Genomic DNA, 15,005 nt, shown 5'->3' with positions numbered 1-15,005 from the left:
CCACTGAGTCATATTCCCAAGCCTTTTTATTTTTTATTTTGAGAAAGGGTCTCTTTAAGATGGTGAGGCTGGCCTTGAACTTGCAATCCTCCTGCCTCAGCCTCACAAGTCGCTGGGTTTATAGGCATCTGCCACTCGTCCTGGCTCTTTTTTGATTTGAGAACCCTCCAGATGAAACCCTGTAGGTTTACCAGGCCCTGAGTGTGAGGTTTAACTGGAGACACCCATTCTCATTGCTACCATGTGTTCACAGAAAAGGCCCTTGACAAATGAGGGCAGCCGTTCTCGATGTTTGGCTTTGGAGATGAGATGCCTCCTTCTTCTCCTCTGCCTTTGAGCCTCAGGAGCTCTTGCTTATTTCCAGCCAGAGAAGATTGCTGCAGTGACCAAAAGCATCCACAATTTTGTGACACAGGCCTTTTCATTGCTCAGCCATCAGTGGCTGTACCTGATGCAGGGCCATAGGTCACTCGAGGAAGACGAGTGAGGACATTGCAACACAACTGTCCTTCTTGGTAGTGGGTCATCACATCATCCTGGTGTGCCCATGAGGAAGGAGCTATCCAGTTCTTTCTGCCGCTTACAAACCCATCATCTTGGCCATGATGATGGTGCAGAAAGTAAAAACCTTCAAAAGTAGGCCCTAGTTATGGTCTGGGTTCTCACCCGTTAATTATGTTAATGACAGCAGCTGCTGTGTACCAAGGCCTACCATTACCAGCTGCTCTGCCTGTGTCCCCCAAGCCTTATGACCTAGCAGAGCGGCAGTTGCCAATGAAGCCATGTACTTGTCCCAGGATGACAGAGCAGTGTTCAGGGTGGGATGGAGTGCATCAGGGCCCAGCCACATGGCCAACCACCTACTGCAGCCCCTAGCCACTTGGCAAGCCGATGTCCCAGGGACTATACATCCACACAGACCACAGCTCTCCAGAGCCTGCTATGTCAGCATGGGCTTGCAGCATGGGCAACAGCAAGGAAAGCCAGAGCATGCTAATCTGTCACCCCACTACAGCTTGGCTCTGGCCCAGTACAGGTACCCTCTCCACACAGGGCTGCAGTTCTGAACACCTGGGCATCCAGGATCCACTAACTTCAATCTCCTGAGAAGCTGGGATTGCAGGCCAGTAGTGAGAAAACAGAAGTAAGGCAGACCTGAATAGAAATTCAGTCTCAAGAGTAGGAAGGGCAGCAGAATAAAATAGACACTAGTATTGCTGTATGTATGTATGTGACTGTATAACCAATGTGATTCTGTAACCTGTACACTCAGAAAAATGAGAAATTATACCCCATTTGATTCAAATGTATGATATGTCAAGATCATTGTACTGTCATGTGTAACTAAAAAAAAAAAGAGTTAGCCAGTAGCATTGGTATTTTTCCAAAACTGATTTGCATAAATTTCATCCAGTGTGTTCACCCAAGTGCTGTATAAATCCTTAGACTAGCACACTCCCAAGCAGCAACCCTGTTGGGTCTCCTCTTGCCCTGTGGGAGTTCTGCTTCTGTTCACACTTGAATATATCCTGCTCTTGCACTCACTTATCCTCATCTGTGGTTTTCATTCTTCAAATTCATGACAAAGAATCCAGAAAGAAGAAATTTGCAGTGAGCTGTGGGGTCTGCTGCAATACTAAGGGCATAGCCCACCACTGAGAGCTGCCACTCTTAACACCACTCAGTGGGAGTTAAGAAGAAATGAGATTTTTTGGCTTCAGAAGCCTGTAACTCACAAAAATCCCACCTTCCAGTAGAAGCAGAGAAACTCTCGCTTCATCACTATGTTTCAGACAGGGAAACTGAGGCCCAGAGACATGAAGTAACTTAGCTACCATGGCCCAGGTGGCAGGCCAAAGGGCCTGATTCAAACTTCATACCCCATAATGGAACCCCAAATCCTAGCATATTTGTGGAGTTCTACACAAATCTAGAGGCAAATAGAGCATGGGATGTGTCCCCTCTGTGTCCTTCTGCAAAGCAAAGACTTTTCTGCCCTGCTGATATTGATGCTGACTGGGGAAGGGCATGTGCTTTTCTAAGCTTTTCCTCCCCAGGGAGGATCTGCCACTCTGAGCCAGGGCAGCCTAATCAGCCAGTTAACAAGGTCAGGTGGCTCAAACTGTGCATCCTTGGGCACTTGTTCTCCCACATCTGACTTGACAGATGCCCAGCGTTTAGGCAAGAATCACAGTCAAATTCTTGTTGTTCAAAATACACTTTGCATGGTCTGGGGTTATAGCTCAGTGACAGAGCACTTGCCTAGCATGCATGAGGCACTGGGTTCCATCCTCAGCATCACATAAAAATAAACAAGTAAAATAGAGGCATGCTGTCCATCTACAACTACAATAAATAAATACATACATACCTACACTTTGCAGAATACATCGTGTTATCCATTAGCCAAAACCTTTAGGACACTTTGTGCAGCCCCATGCAGATTGAGATGAATGGGGCTGGGCTTTGCACTGCTCTGGTTTCCACATGTTGGAAGGGAAACCCAACCCTTGGACCACAGGAGCAAAGGCCTCTGTGTGAACCTCCACTTGCTTTGAATCTCCCCTCACCTGTGAGCCCCCAGTTCTGCTCTGACAGTTTCCATCTCCATTAGGGAAGAGTCCACATGGCTGGGCCTCAGATGCTGAATGTTGGTAAAGTTTGGCATTTCGAGGCTGCTCCCCCACCCAGATTTTCTCTTTGAGAAGATGCCTTCTCTTCCCTGGTGTGTAACATCTAATCACTACTCCATCAGCTACCTGGAGTCCCTGAAGTCCCCTTTGTGACAGAGCCTGGTAGAAGATTGGGGGTACCCAATGCTGAACACAAGAGAGTCCCTGCTGGCCTGCAGGGAACATCTCACCCACTGACTCATCACTGCCAGGAAACACCTATCACTGGTCCCCTGCCCTAGACTCTCCCACTGCCTGTGTGCTCTGGTTGGAAGTCAACAGCACACAGTTGCCCCAGCCTAAGACACTGTGGTGGGGAGTTCTGCTGTGCCCCTTCCCTTCTGAAACTCGCCTCTCTCTAGTTCTCTGCACTGTGACCTCTAGTTGCCTTGGATATTCTGTCCTTTCTGCTCAGGGACACTGCTGACCCCATGTCCCCTCCTTCTCTGTGGATTGAACGCTCCCTATCTGGCCAGAGAGCTGGGCTGTCTCTGGGATGGCCTCTCAGGAATCTAAATTCCTAAACATGGACTTTCCATATATATTTCCCTCCTTTTAAATTTATTTCAGCTGGGACAGCAAACTGGACCCTTGAATCCATGTTGGGCAGAAGCAACCAAAGTCCACCATTGACGCTCATTCTGTTTTTCCCAAGGATGTCACTGGATCTGTGGTCACAGAGGGGAAACACTCTTTGAGGTGCAGAGACCTTGACTCACCAGAGGATGGAGGATGTTGAGAAGAGAGGACAAGGTGTGGAGAACCTGCTGGGGAGGAGGTGAGTGGAGTTTGCTTGGAAGCTTCCTATTCACGGGGATCCCCAAGGTTAGGACAGTATTTGGGACCAGCCCCAAAAGAGACACATGGCATGAGGTGTGGGAGGGGCCCGAGTGAAAGCATTTGTGTCCTCAGGATGCATCGTCTTCCCAGGACATTGATGTGCTCAGTGCGTCACCAACCAGGGAAGCTCACCTTGGTTTCAGTGGCCTGAGTTTTTACTGGAATTCATTAGGGAGGCATGGGGTTTCAGTTGTCTTGCAGTAGAACCCAATCTCTAGCCTTCCTCTGCTTCCTGGAGCACTGGCTGATATGTAGCCCAAAGTTTCACACCCTCCCCTCATCATGTGGTGACATTTCTAGTGTGGCTGGCTCTCCCCAATTGGAATTGGCTTGTTATCATAAATTCAGTGTTGGTCCCAGTGCCCCACTCTAAATTATAGCCTCTCCCTGTTACCCATAAATCTTCAAATACTGGGTAATGCAGATAGCAAATTGATCCAAGCCAAGGAGTCACAGGAAATGGAACAAAGGAAGACAGCTTACTGAAACTAGATATGTGCCTCCCAGTGGTCCAAGTGCCTAAACTTGTTCCCCAGTGTGGCAGTATTGAGGTGGTGGAACCTTTTATATGTGGTGCCAAATGGAAAGTAATTAGATCATGGGGACACTCACCTCAGAAGGCATTAATGCAGGTCTCAAATGCTGAGGTATGAGAACAGGTTGTTATTTAGGGAGTCTACACCATGCATATGACTCCTTTTGCACTTGGCCTGATCCCTTTTTACTTCTGTTCCACACTGTGATGTCATTATGGAGCAGGAGGCTGCCAGTAACCCAGCACCTTGCTCTTAGACTTCCAGAACTATCAATCCAATAATTTTTATGGGGGCTGGGGGTATAGCTCAGTAGTACATGAATTGCTAGCATGCATGTAGCCCTGGATTCAATCCTTGGCAGTTCAAAAGTAAGTAAATAAATGTCTATTCTAAATAAAATATGAAGCCTCATACATTTCTTTATTGCAACAATAATGTACTAAGACAGAGCTCCAGGAGATGGGCAGCAATCAGAAGCAGGATGAAGGTGATAGCTGAAGAGCAGCATGGAGTGTAGGCTCTGCAGACACTGAAATGGCTAGAAAATGAAGAGGAGAGATGGTCTGGTGAGGGCAGCTTGGAAACAGATCCTGTTTATGAGACACATAGGAATCACAGGTAGTGAAGTAGCTCTAGGTCCACTCAGGATGGCAGACATGGGTAGAAGAGGACATATGAGCACCTTGAAGAAGAACTGAATGAAAATGGGTAACCCAAGAAACTGATGCATGCGGTGTATGTATTTACCAGTCCCAGATCAGGCAAGAAAACAGATGGCCAGGCTACAGGGTCAGGGTGGGAGCATTTGGAAATCCTGGAGAAGGCTGTGGTATAAGCCCAGGGGCAGAGAGAAGCCTCAGTGAGTCCAGCTGAAGAGAGGGGAGGTCACTGGGAAGGGGGAAAGCTCACACCACTCCCAGGATGAAGATATGGACCAGCTGAGAAAGTGAGAGGGCTGGAGGCCACGGAAAGCTGAGAAGGAAAATAAATCAAAGTGTGGGAGACCAACCTTGCAGGTGACTGGGTCACACTCCCCGGCTGGGTGCTGAGGCGCTCAGTCACAGCAATGTGGCAGAGCTTTCCCCACCCTTCTTGGGTGCAAGGATCGGTGTCTCGTGCATGGGTGTGTCTTGCTACAGCCCCACGGGTGAAGCTACGCTCACCTGTTCCTTTATAATATAACCCCTTGCCCAGTTTAGGATAGAATCTTCCATGGAAGTGCCTTGTGTGTGTCCCCTTCTCTTACTGTGCCCTTGGGTGTGGCCTACCCAGGTGTCAGTCAACCTGCTGACAGTGGACATCATGAAGATAGACTCAGCCCCCTGAAACCTGACCCCTTGCCTCATTTGGATAGCTTCTATTCGGTGCTCTTGCTCTCTCTCTTCCTGCGGACCCTTAAGGTCAGAGGAGCCATCACAGCGATCCCAAACAAAAAGGTATTGGTGTCTCTTGTGTGGTTATTTTGTGTGGCCCAGTCAGCCCAGTTCAACTGGAGTGACCCCTGAGCCTTTTAGTCGTGAGAACAGAAACCCGGCATCAAGGGAGTCGCTTTGGAAATGCATTGTGATGACAGAAGGAATGTGACTCCCAGAGAAGAGAACACAGGAGCAATTAAGACAAGAATATGGCAGACTCGGAGCACCCAGGCTTCTGGAACCGAAGAACATACAGAGCTGCAGTGGAGGCTGAGCAGAGCTGGGGAGAGGACAGCTGTAGTTGCGGGTCACAGGAACAGCTGGCTTTCTTAGAGAAAGAGAATGTGGAGAAATTCAAAACCGTGTTAAGAATGATTAAAAGCAGAAAAGTAGGAGGGCAAAGGGTTTGATGTTATAATAACTTATACAAAGTAGATAAGATGAGAAAATTAAAAGAGCAAAGAATCAGGAAACCACAATTTTCTATAAGGAGAAAATGATGCCACAGGACATCAGAAGACACAGAGGAAGGAAGAAAACCAGTGGCAGCAGTTTATAGGGACAAAATGTTTAAAGATCAGAAAGATGCAACGGGAATGACACAAGAGTCCATCAGGCCACCCAAGGACACTGTCACTTCAGCTAATCTCATACACTCAAGTTCTCTCCTATGATTATTCAGATTCTTTGCTCTCCTGTATCTTTTTGCCTAAACTAATCATACGCCACACCAACTGGAAAGCAGGAAAAATAAAATAGGGGTGGTAGTACTAAAAGGGAGAAGGGGGACTGAATGAAAGACAGCTTATCTGTCACTGCTACCTGCCAAGCTCTATCTCAGTGTTTCAAAATCAGGAAATATAATTTTCATTTTGTTTTGAAAATCAACTTGTTATCTTTAATATTTACGACCAAAGCATTCATTTATGTCAATGTTTTGATAATTGGGGGGAAATTTAACTTAACATTTAATTATTGCCAAAATAATGATGAGATATTCCTGCGACTTTTTCAAAAAGGAACAACCCAGCCCCTACTGCTAGGAATCCACTGATCTGCCATAGATAAGACCAGTCTTTCCCAAAGATGCATAAAATGGGAATTAAACAATGCTCTCCAGGCTGGGGGAATTTCAGTCAAGATAAATGCTTGGTTGGAATATTTTACTTTTTTATTTCAAAATACTTACAGGTGCAAGGAAACTTGTGAGAATGGTACACACAGGTTCAATGTACCATTCATGCAATATCCCCCAATATGAACACATGATAAGACTATAGGATAGTATTTACATTAGGAAATTTCATGCATTCAATGAGTCTGGAGGTCTTTATCAATTGGGAAATAGAGTTCTAGTACTTGCCTTGGTACCTGCCGTGAGCCCTGGAACATGGATTTCCGGTGAGCTCTGCATGCTGACTTCTGGAGTGGCCAGGAAATCGGTCTTACAGTGAGAATAGGAAGGCTGACTTAGGTGGGTCCAGAAAGACAGCCTTTTGGTGGGTCCAAAAGTTGGAGTCCGGTGCCTGCCTGCCCAGCATTACCCAAGACAGGCCTTTCATCAAGAGAGTTTCCTGGCAGTGACTTCTGAAGGGCACCTCTCACACAGTGATCAGGAACACAAAACCAGTCTGGAGACCCTGACGCTGCCTGGTGCCACCCTCACGCTGTGTAGTTCATGTCATGATTTCCCCAGTCTCTATCCACACCCCTTTCCTTGTCTTCTTTCCTGGACACTCACCTCCACTCTATAGTAAGTACCCACAGGGCAGGACCTGAGTCTGATTTATTGCTCTGCTCATCCCACTCCTACCAAATGCTTAGTGAAATTCCTGTAAGAACTCAGGACACTGAAACCAAGGTCAGCTTCCTAGGTAGGTCATATACATCCATGTCCTCTGAAGATGCTGCATCCTAAGGACATGATGGCTTTCATTCAGACCCTCCTAGACCTCCAGCCATGTGCCTTTTCTGTTAGCTGGTCCCAATTTGTGTCCTTTTTTACATGACAAATCAGTAATTATAGGATTGTGCTCTCCTAGCCTCAGTGATATACTATAGAGAATTATACAGTAGGTCATTGGATGTATACGACCAACCTGGGAAGCTCATCTCCAGCCATGTGCCTCTTTTAGCTGGTGCCAATTTGTGTCCTTTTTGACAAGATAAAACAGTAAATGTAGGATTTATGCTCTCCTAACCTCAGTGAGATGTTATAGAGAGTTATACAAAATAGGATCATGGGAATCCCCAATTATGCACCATTGATTAGAAGTGCGAGTGGTCTGGGAATCCCAGAGCTTACAGCTGGTTTCTGAAGACAGGGCAGCATAGAGGGGGCCCTCAACCTGTGTCAGTGAGCTCCATGCAATTGATAAGCATCAGAATTGTATTGCACAGTCTCTGTCTTTAATGACTTCTTCCTTCCTGGAATTTTACCTCTTCAGTTGCTCCACTCACCCAACCACCATTCCTCTTTTCCTCATTCAACCAGCCTTAAGCTCATTGCATGTAGGTACTTTCCAGCCTCTTCACATCATCTCCATTTGCCTCTCCAACCCCGTACCACATCTCATCACTGGCTCTGTTGCCACCTCTCTTTAGCTTTGTTTTCCTTCTGACTGATACTTTGCTTCACCTGCTTCTTTCCACAGCTGCTCCCGTATTCTCTGAAGCTCCCATCTCCCAAGATGCTTGTCTGCAGTCATTCAGTGCCTACTCTGTTAGCCCTTTCCTCTCTGTGCCTATCTATTTACCAGCTCGAGCTCTTCCTATCATCTCATTCTTCTCACAACTTGCCCTAGTACCTTCATTTCCCTTCACCAGTTTCTATTTCAACAAGACCCTTTGGGTTTCCTTCTGTTATGTAAAACTAGAAAACAGGTTCTGGAAAAGACTCAAACTGTGACTCCAGTAGCAAAGTCTACCATTCCCTGTGTGTCCCCCTCCTTGGACCATTACCATGAAGGCATCTCCTGTTGAGATGCCTCTCTTTGATTTTGCATTTAAGATTGTTATACAGCTCTCCCAGAATTTTCTTTCACTCTTCCTGTGTTGTCTCTCTCAATGTCCTCCCTGTGTTTCCTGCTTCCAGTCTCTAGTTAGAAAGTTCTGCAACCTTCTCTCTTGTTTTCCAAGATGAAAAATAATTGAGGTGTTTTCCTCCACAGGTAAGAAATTTGGTCAATTAACAACAACCCTGTTAAACCACAGTTTCATTTGACAAAAACCAAACAATGCAGAATGACATGATCATATGCATCGTTAATGTAAGAAGATTTTCAACTTTATTCAGTTTCCACACAATGCACTGTGCTATGCTCTTCCAAAGCACATAGTACAAAACAAAAGCACATAGCACATGTGGTCTTTACAATACATACTTTAAAATGACAGAAAAACATGTCAACGCAAGTTAAATAACAATATTCACAATAATGATGATGGAACATCAAATAAAAACTTTATAAGACTATGGGGAAATAGCACTGAGATATAAAATTAGTAGATAAAATAGTAAAAGATTAAAAATTCCAAAGAAATGTTTATGTACATAAACCTATTATAACACTCATCATAAAACTAATAAGGAAAAACAATTTTCCAAACAATATCTATCTTAAGACTCTTGAAAATAAATATAGTTCAAAATAAATAACATTTATTGTATTTACTAAAACTGTGACAATCCTATAAAGAAATCATCTCCATGCTTGGTATCCTTAAGGGATATGTGACCCAAGATGAATTAAAAGGAGAGGTTAAAAAGAGAATTTACAGAGGGAGAGAGAGATTCATGGCTAAAGGATATTAACTTTAGACCAAGATCAACCATTCATCAAAGCTGAATGTGGGCACAATTGCTGTGGGTTAAGGATTTTTACACATCCTGTGTAATAAACTGTTCTCTCTCAGGTCTGGCTGAGCAGCCTCAGAGCACCCAGCATACCTCTAGGGGGTCATCTGAATGGTTGTGGTTTGAGACCATGAAGCTGACTTGGAGATTCGGACTGTTTCACCATCTACAGAGGGTGGCGGTGGGTGGAGGTGGACAGGAGTGGATCAAGAAGCTAGGTCCTCGAGCATCCTGAATAGACAATCACTGACTCTGTCATCAAGCCAGGGATGCAGAGTTTTGTCCCTCCCCTCAGGCCTCCATAGTTCCAGGACTTCTAGGCCATGAGGGCGCGATCTCGGCCCCACACCCAGAGCTCCGGATTATAAGCTTGAATCTGGAAAGGAAAAGAGCCCCCACCAAAGCTGATGACTTTACAGGATATTGAGGGTTTTGAAGATATGGTTAATTTATTTTTCCACTCCTTAAAATTACTTCACCTTGATTTGGACTTTCTAGTCACCGTGATTCAACAGTCTGCAAATATCTAAAACTACAATGATGAGAGGCTTGATTCTAATAACTAAGTTCTGTCAGCTACAAAGGAGGTGACATAGCAAGGTGTAATTATTAGATTTATTTAGCCTGGTGACAAATGAAGTAGCTATATATGGATATCACAACATTATTTCAGCTATTACTCACATGGACGACACATCAGAATCATGTTATATAAAATGTAGGACACATTTTTTCAGATTTTTTTTTCAATAAAAATCGAGTATATTTTCCTGTATCAGATAACTAAATTAAGCATTTATAAAGATGCTTTGACAGATAGAATCCTTTTGGTGTCTCTTCCCATCAAATTTGAAAAGTTGATTTTATCAAGAGACAAGCTTTATCATTGTCCCTGATTTGAGTAGAATACTGGTTTAACATTAGGAATATTTCTGCTTGGATCCATCAAGAATACTTAGTAACATGGATAAATGCAAAACTGAGGACTGCACAGGAAGTCCTTCTCTCCCTCCTGAGCTTTCTCCTCCCCAGAGCCCACCTGCAGCCACCCACCTTCCTGTCTCTCCAGTCAGCCCATCCCTCTCCCCCCACAAGCACACACAGCACCACTCACCTCCTCACACTCCTCCTTGGAAACCCGAGTGTTCCAGCCCATAGAGCAGATGAACTGATAGCGCAGTTTGTGGAACAGGGGACGCTGGGCGTAGCTCTTCCCATAGAGGAAACGAAAGATCTCTTGTTTAGGAGCCTGGTTGTCCTCTTCCATGTCATTAGCCAGGTAGCTGGGGAAAGAAACCAGGTTGCTCTTTAGAGGCACAACCAAGAAGGACCTGCCCTTGGAGTCAGCTTCCCAAATGGACTCCCAGAGGACCATCTTCAGACAGGACTGCACCAGCCCTATTAAGTGTTATGGAGGACCACACCTTGGTCCAGAGGACTCTGCCAGACACACACCTTCTGAAGGACTCCAGCCTTTTTCTAGAAAGCATTGAGCAACACAGTTGTGGGAGAGGCCTAAGGGGTGGTTGGACCCATCTTGGAAGAATTTTCAGGGGGTGTGTAGAAAGAGCCACAAATGTGAGAAGACTCCTGTATGAAGAACCAGAGGGGACCACCCTATACTGGACCTGTGTCAGGCTGGGAATTGGGCATCTGTCTTGGAAATCCAGAGGCAGAAAACAGAGCAATGTTGGTATAGATACAGGAAGGAAGAGCAGTCAGATGTGGCTGCACCTCCAGTCTCTGCCAGGGATAGGAGGTGCCCATGCTTTCCTCCACTCCTCTCAGGTGGGCTTTGTGTTTCCTTGGTTTCCTTGAATCTTTAACAACTGGCCTTTAGGGAGCATGTGTGTTTGCTTTGACTAGGGAAGTGTGGAAAAGAAAAACAAACTATACTACAGTGCTGTGATCTCGTGTACACGGAGCAAACAGGACAAAGAGGCTAAAAGTCAAAGAAAGGTTAGTGCCCCTCTGCTCCCCTCCTACCCTCCCAGGTAGTGAGTCCTGATTGATGAAGGAGACCAAATACTCACAGGGCCAGAAAGAAGTGGATTCTCTGGTACTGCCAGGAGAAGAGGCCAGCTCGGCTAAAATAAGCTATGACCATAGACAGGAGGTACTGATGGAGAGAGAGGAAGAACACAGAGAGAGGTCACATCCTGGAAGAGGAGGAAAGAGGGGACAGAGGAATGGGAGTCTGGGGTGAAGAGTGCCCCTAAGAGAAGGTCGCCAAGTAAGGAGACCTGCTGATTTGGGGAAGGACCTGTGACAGTCTGAGCAGTCGGGGGAAGAGGAGGCTTAGTGTGTACTGTAGGATCAGCTCTGAGGGGACCTTTTGAGGAAAGGCATGTAGGTGAGCTGGGTGAGGAGGGTCTTGGGTAAGCTGGAGAATGGGGGGTCCCAAGGAGAGCAAAGAGGAGAGGAGCCCAGAACCTCAGGTGACAACAAGCAAAAGGGGGTAGCCATGCAAGACTGTGGACTTGGGCTTGAAGCCCAAAGCACCCCAAGAAAAAGCAAGGTCCACCCATCCTCTCTGCAGGAAACTACTAGGTCCTGAAGGGAGATGTGACAAGCCACAAAGGAGCCAGGATTGGCACATTTTGTTGGCTCTATGTGGAGACAGAGGGAAGGACCATGGGGCTAGAAATCCCTCCTCATCCAGGCTGTGCTGGATCAGGAACACTGCCCAGTGGAAAACAACCTCACCTTGTCAGACACCCTCAGGTTCTTGTCCCAGGCCAGGAATCTTTTGACAACAGGATCCTCTGTGAGCAGAACACTGATGTTAGTTGGGAACCAGGAGAGGCTTCAATGGGAGATAGAGAGCAGAGAGGAGAACAGGACCTCCCTTGGAGAAGGTGTGGGATTGTATTGTTGCCCAATAGAGGTGGATAGGAAGAGATCAGGAACATTCCTGGGAAAGTTGCTTGGACCTGAGACTCCCCACCAGGGAAACAACTGAGTGAGGGTTTGTGTAACAGAAAGGTATCTGTATGAGTAAGAGCTTCTCTTAAACTGTAGGGGCCCATCATCCCCCCTTATAACCTTAGAACCAGAGTTATTAGGTCATTTCTCATTTGATAGTTACAACAGTGTGAACATGGTCCTGTTAACCACCTCTCAGGGAGGATGAAATGTATTACAGCCACAATGTCTGCAATCAGTGAGGACAATTGGAACCAAGCTCTGTGATCCTAAGCAGGGTCATTTTTCAGGTGTAATGTAATCATCCATCATCTAAGAGTTTCACAGGGTACATGGGTCCTGAGTCCTCCAGGAATGGGGATCTCAGGGATAGCAGGTCTCTTTGGAAAAGTGCAGTGGCTATAAGTTCCCTCTTTGTGTAAAGAGCAGGATTGGAGGGCGCTACCTGGGTGTCTCCCTACCTAGAAGCCTGTTGAAAACCTCATGGTGCTCTGGTTGCACCAAGTCCATGCGCCGTTTTTTGAGTTTTATTTTGTGGTCACACAGTGACTCCACATCCCAGGGGTGATTTAGCTCACTTTCCAGATCCTCCAGCTCATCCTCAGATTCAGTGGAGGACTCTCTCTTTCTCTTTATGCCAGTGGTCTCAGGCAGGAGACCAGATTCTACCCAGGGTGCAGAATCAAAAATCCCCGGGGGATAATCCTCCGAGTCTCCCTCAGATTCTGAGGTCCACTCTCTCTTCCTCGAGGACCGACATGGGAGGCAGGGTTTTACCCACAGAGCTGAGTAAAGGAAGCAGAGTCAAGCTCCTGAATTTGGAATTCATCCTTTCATCATCTGATCCCAGTTCACCTCCCACTCCAGACCTTCAACTGTTACCTTCTTCTGAGCTATTGTTCAACCTCTCCCCTTTGCTGATAAAAATGTGCCCCTGATTCTCCTTACCAGTGTCCCTTCTCCCTGTTCCTCAAAACTCTTCCTCATTATGGACACTTTCTTCCATGGGTGGAGTGACCCTTTTTACATCTCCTCTACCTACTTCCTATGCTTATATCTCATCTTCTAACCCAACTCCTTTCTCTACAGATTTTCCATCCATGTGGACTTCCTTGTCCCATGGCAAGGAACTTCAAACTTCAAAAGTGGGCTCCTTAGTCTACCTTTCCTGGCTTCTCTACCCCTTCCTTCCTCCTTACCAGTCATCATGTCAAATCAGTTCTCACTCTAGCTCCCTCACCTGATGGACCTGGGACCTCATCATCTACCACCACTTCCAGGTGGGATTCTGAGGTGCTCCGCTGGGAAGGCGATTGCCCAGACTGGGAGATTTGTTGATCCGCCATAAGTTCTCCCATACTCTGTCTTCCTTCTACAAAACCTAGGTTCTTACTAAGGCAAAGCCTTCTTCCAGAATTTGGTTGAATAAGACTGTGTTTGCTCTTCTCCAAGCAGGAGAAATCAGGTGAGGAACAGTTCTGAGGACAAACTGTTGCCCACTGCACTGCCAGTGGTTCACAGAGTCTGTCCCTTCCAATCAGGAAGGTTGGAAGCCTCTGATGTCATCACTCATTCCAACCTGGCCACTAGTTTGAAGGAAAACACCTGCAACTGTCAGACTGGTATGTGCACCTGTCCTAGAGTTCTAGAGGAGATGGTCTCTGTTGTGACTGATCCAAACTCTGTCCACTTTGCCAAACTAACCTATGGGTCTCTGACCCCTTTTTCACTTCTGTCTAGACCCGGGTTCTTCTCTCCATTGTCAACACAACACATGTTAGATACCCAACCTCTGGGCATTTCCATTTCAGAGCTCAGTGCAGTGGGAGATTAAGGAGTATGGCAAGGAAGAAGGGGGAGGGCAGAAATGACATGACCTCCCAAGAAGGAGCTCAGTATGTACAAAAGAACCCATGCACACTGAATTATCACTTGAAAAAGTTAAATGGAAACACTCAGTTTAGCAAATCTAATTGGCTACATGCCACTGGCCACTGTTTTCTGAAATCTGCCCTGGGAATACACACATTGCATTTAGGTATCCTTGACTCAAAGAGTCCTTATGAAGATATAAAATCATAGAAAATTCTATGCATGTTCACAGTCTTTGCAGAGTGTCAACACTTTCTGGGAGTCCATGGATCATCTCAAATGAGGCCCTCACAACTGAGCAATATCCTGTCTCTAAAAAAAATATAAAAAAGGGATGGGAATGTGGCTCAGTGGCCAAGTGCCCCTGGATTCCATCCCTGGCCCCCCCCCCAAAAAAAAAAAGTACTGGGTAAGTAATATTTCCATGGCAGGGCACACGGTATCAGACTACATGGATGGATGTGGTTATCTACAAAATGATGACAGTTTTATTCAAGTCTGTGTTAATATTTTATTTATTTATTTATTTAATATTTATTTTTTAGTTGTAGTTGGACACAACACCCTTATTTCACTTGTTTATTTTTGTATGTGGTGCTGAAGATCCAACCCAGGGCCCCGCACGTGCGAGGCAAGTGCTCTACCGCTGAGCCACAACCCCAGCCCCTGTGTTAATGTTTTAGATCATGGTAAATTCAAGGGAAATTCAAGGACTGACATGATTGTATTTATAAAGGCATGGGCTAGCATATAGGGGGAAATCCCAAACTCTCCACCAAGTATGCTCCACCCCTCTCTGTGCTCTAGCAGTCTATATTTCCCAGCTATAGAGTCAATAACATCTTTCTTAGCTTTAGTGCAGAGTGTTTCTAATATGAGATGCACAGAA

At 45.9% G+C, this 15,005-nt stretch overlaps 1 protein-coding gene and 1 long non-coding RNA gene across 3 annotated transcripts in view; one reads left to right on the top strand and one right to left on the bottom strand.

Annotated features, from left to right (window-relative positions):
- The first annotated feature begins 3,415 nt into the window (after positions 1-3,415).
- The window catches only part of LOC308652360, a 33,433-nt gene continuing 21,843 nt past the window's right edge, over positions 3,416-15,005 (top strand). The window contains exons 1-2 of one of the 2 annotated variants that reach the window (XR_014022773.1): positions 3,416-3,450; positions 13,700-13,866. This is a non-coding gene — a long non-coding RNA (uncharacterized lncRNA). The remainder of the gene's footprint in view (positions 3,451-13,699; positions 13,867-15,005) is intronic. The other variant, XR_014022772.1, reaches the window with a different exon arrangement.
- On the bottom strand, positions 9,636-11,522 carry LOC308652263 (speedy protein E4A-like; the record flags this gene model as incomplete). Its single annotated transcript, XM_081300037.1, has 3 exons — positions 11,353-11,522; positions 10,434-10,602; positions 9,636-9,695 (listed from the first exon to the last, which is right to left on the bottom strand). Exons 1-3 carry the CDS (start codon positions 11,424-11,426, stop codon positions 9,636-9,638), a joined length of 303 nt encoding a protein of 100 aa, XP_081156163.1. The 5' UTR covers positions 11,427-11,522.

Source organism: Spermophilus citellus (assembly GCF_964194105.1).
Source record: "Spermophilus citellus genome assembly, chromosome: 6".
NCBI classification, from domain to species: Eukaryota; Metazoa; Chordata; class Mammalia; order Rodentia; family Sciuridae; genus Spermophilus; species Spermophilus citellus.
The sequence above is the reverse complement of the archived record's forward strand: the minus strand, read 5'-3'. Positions and strand labels throughout refer to the sequence as shown.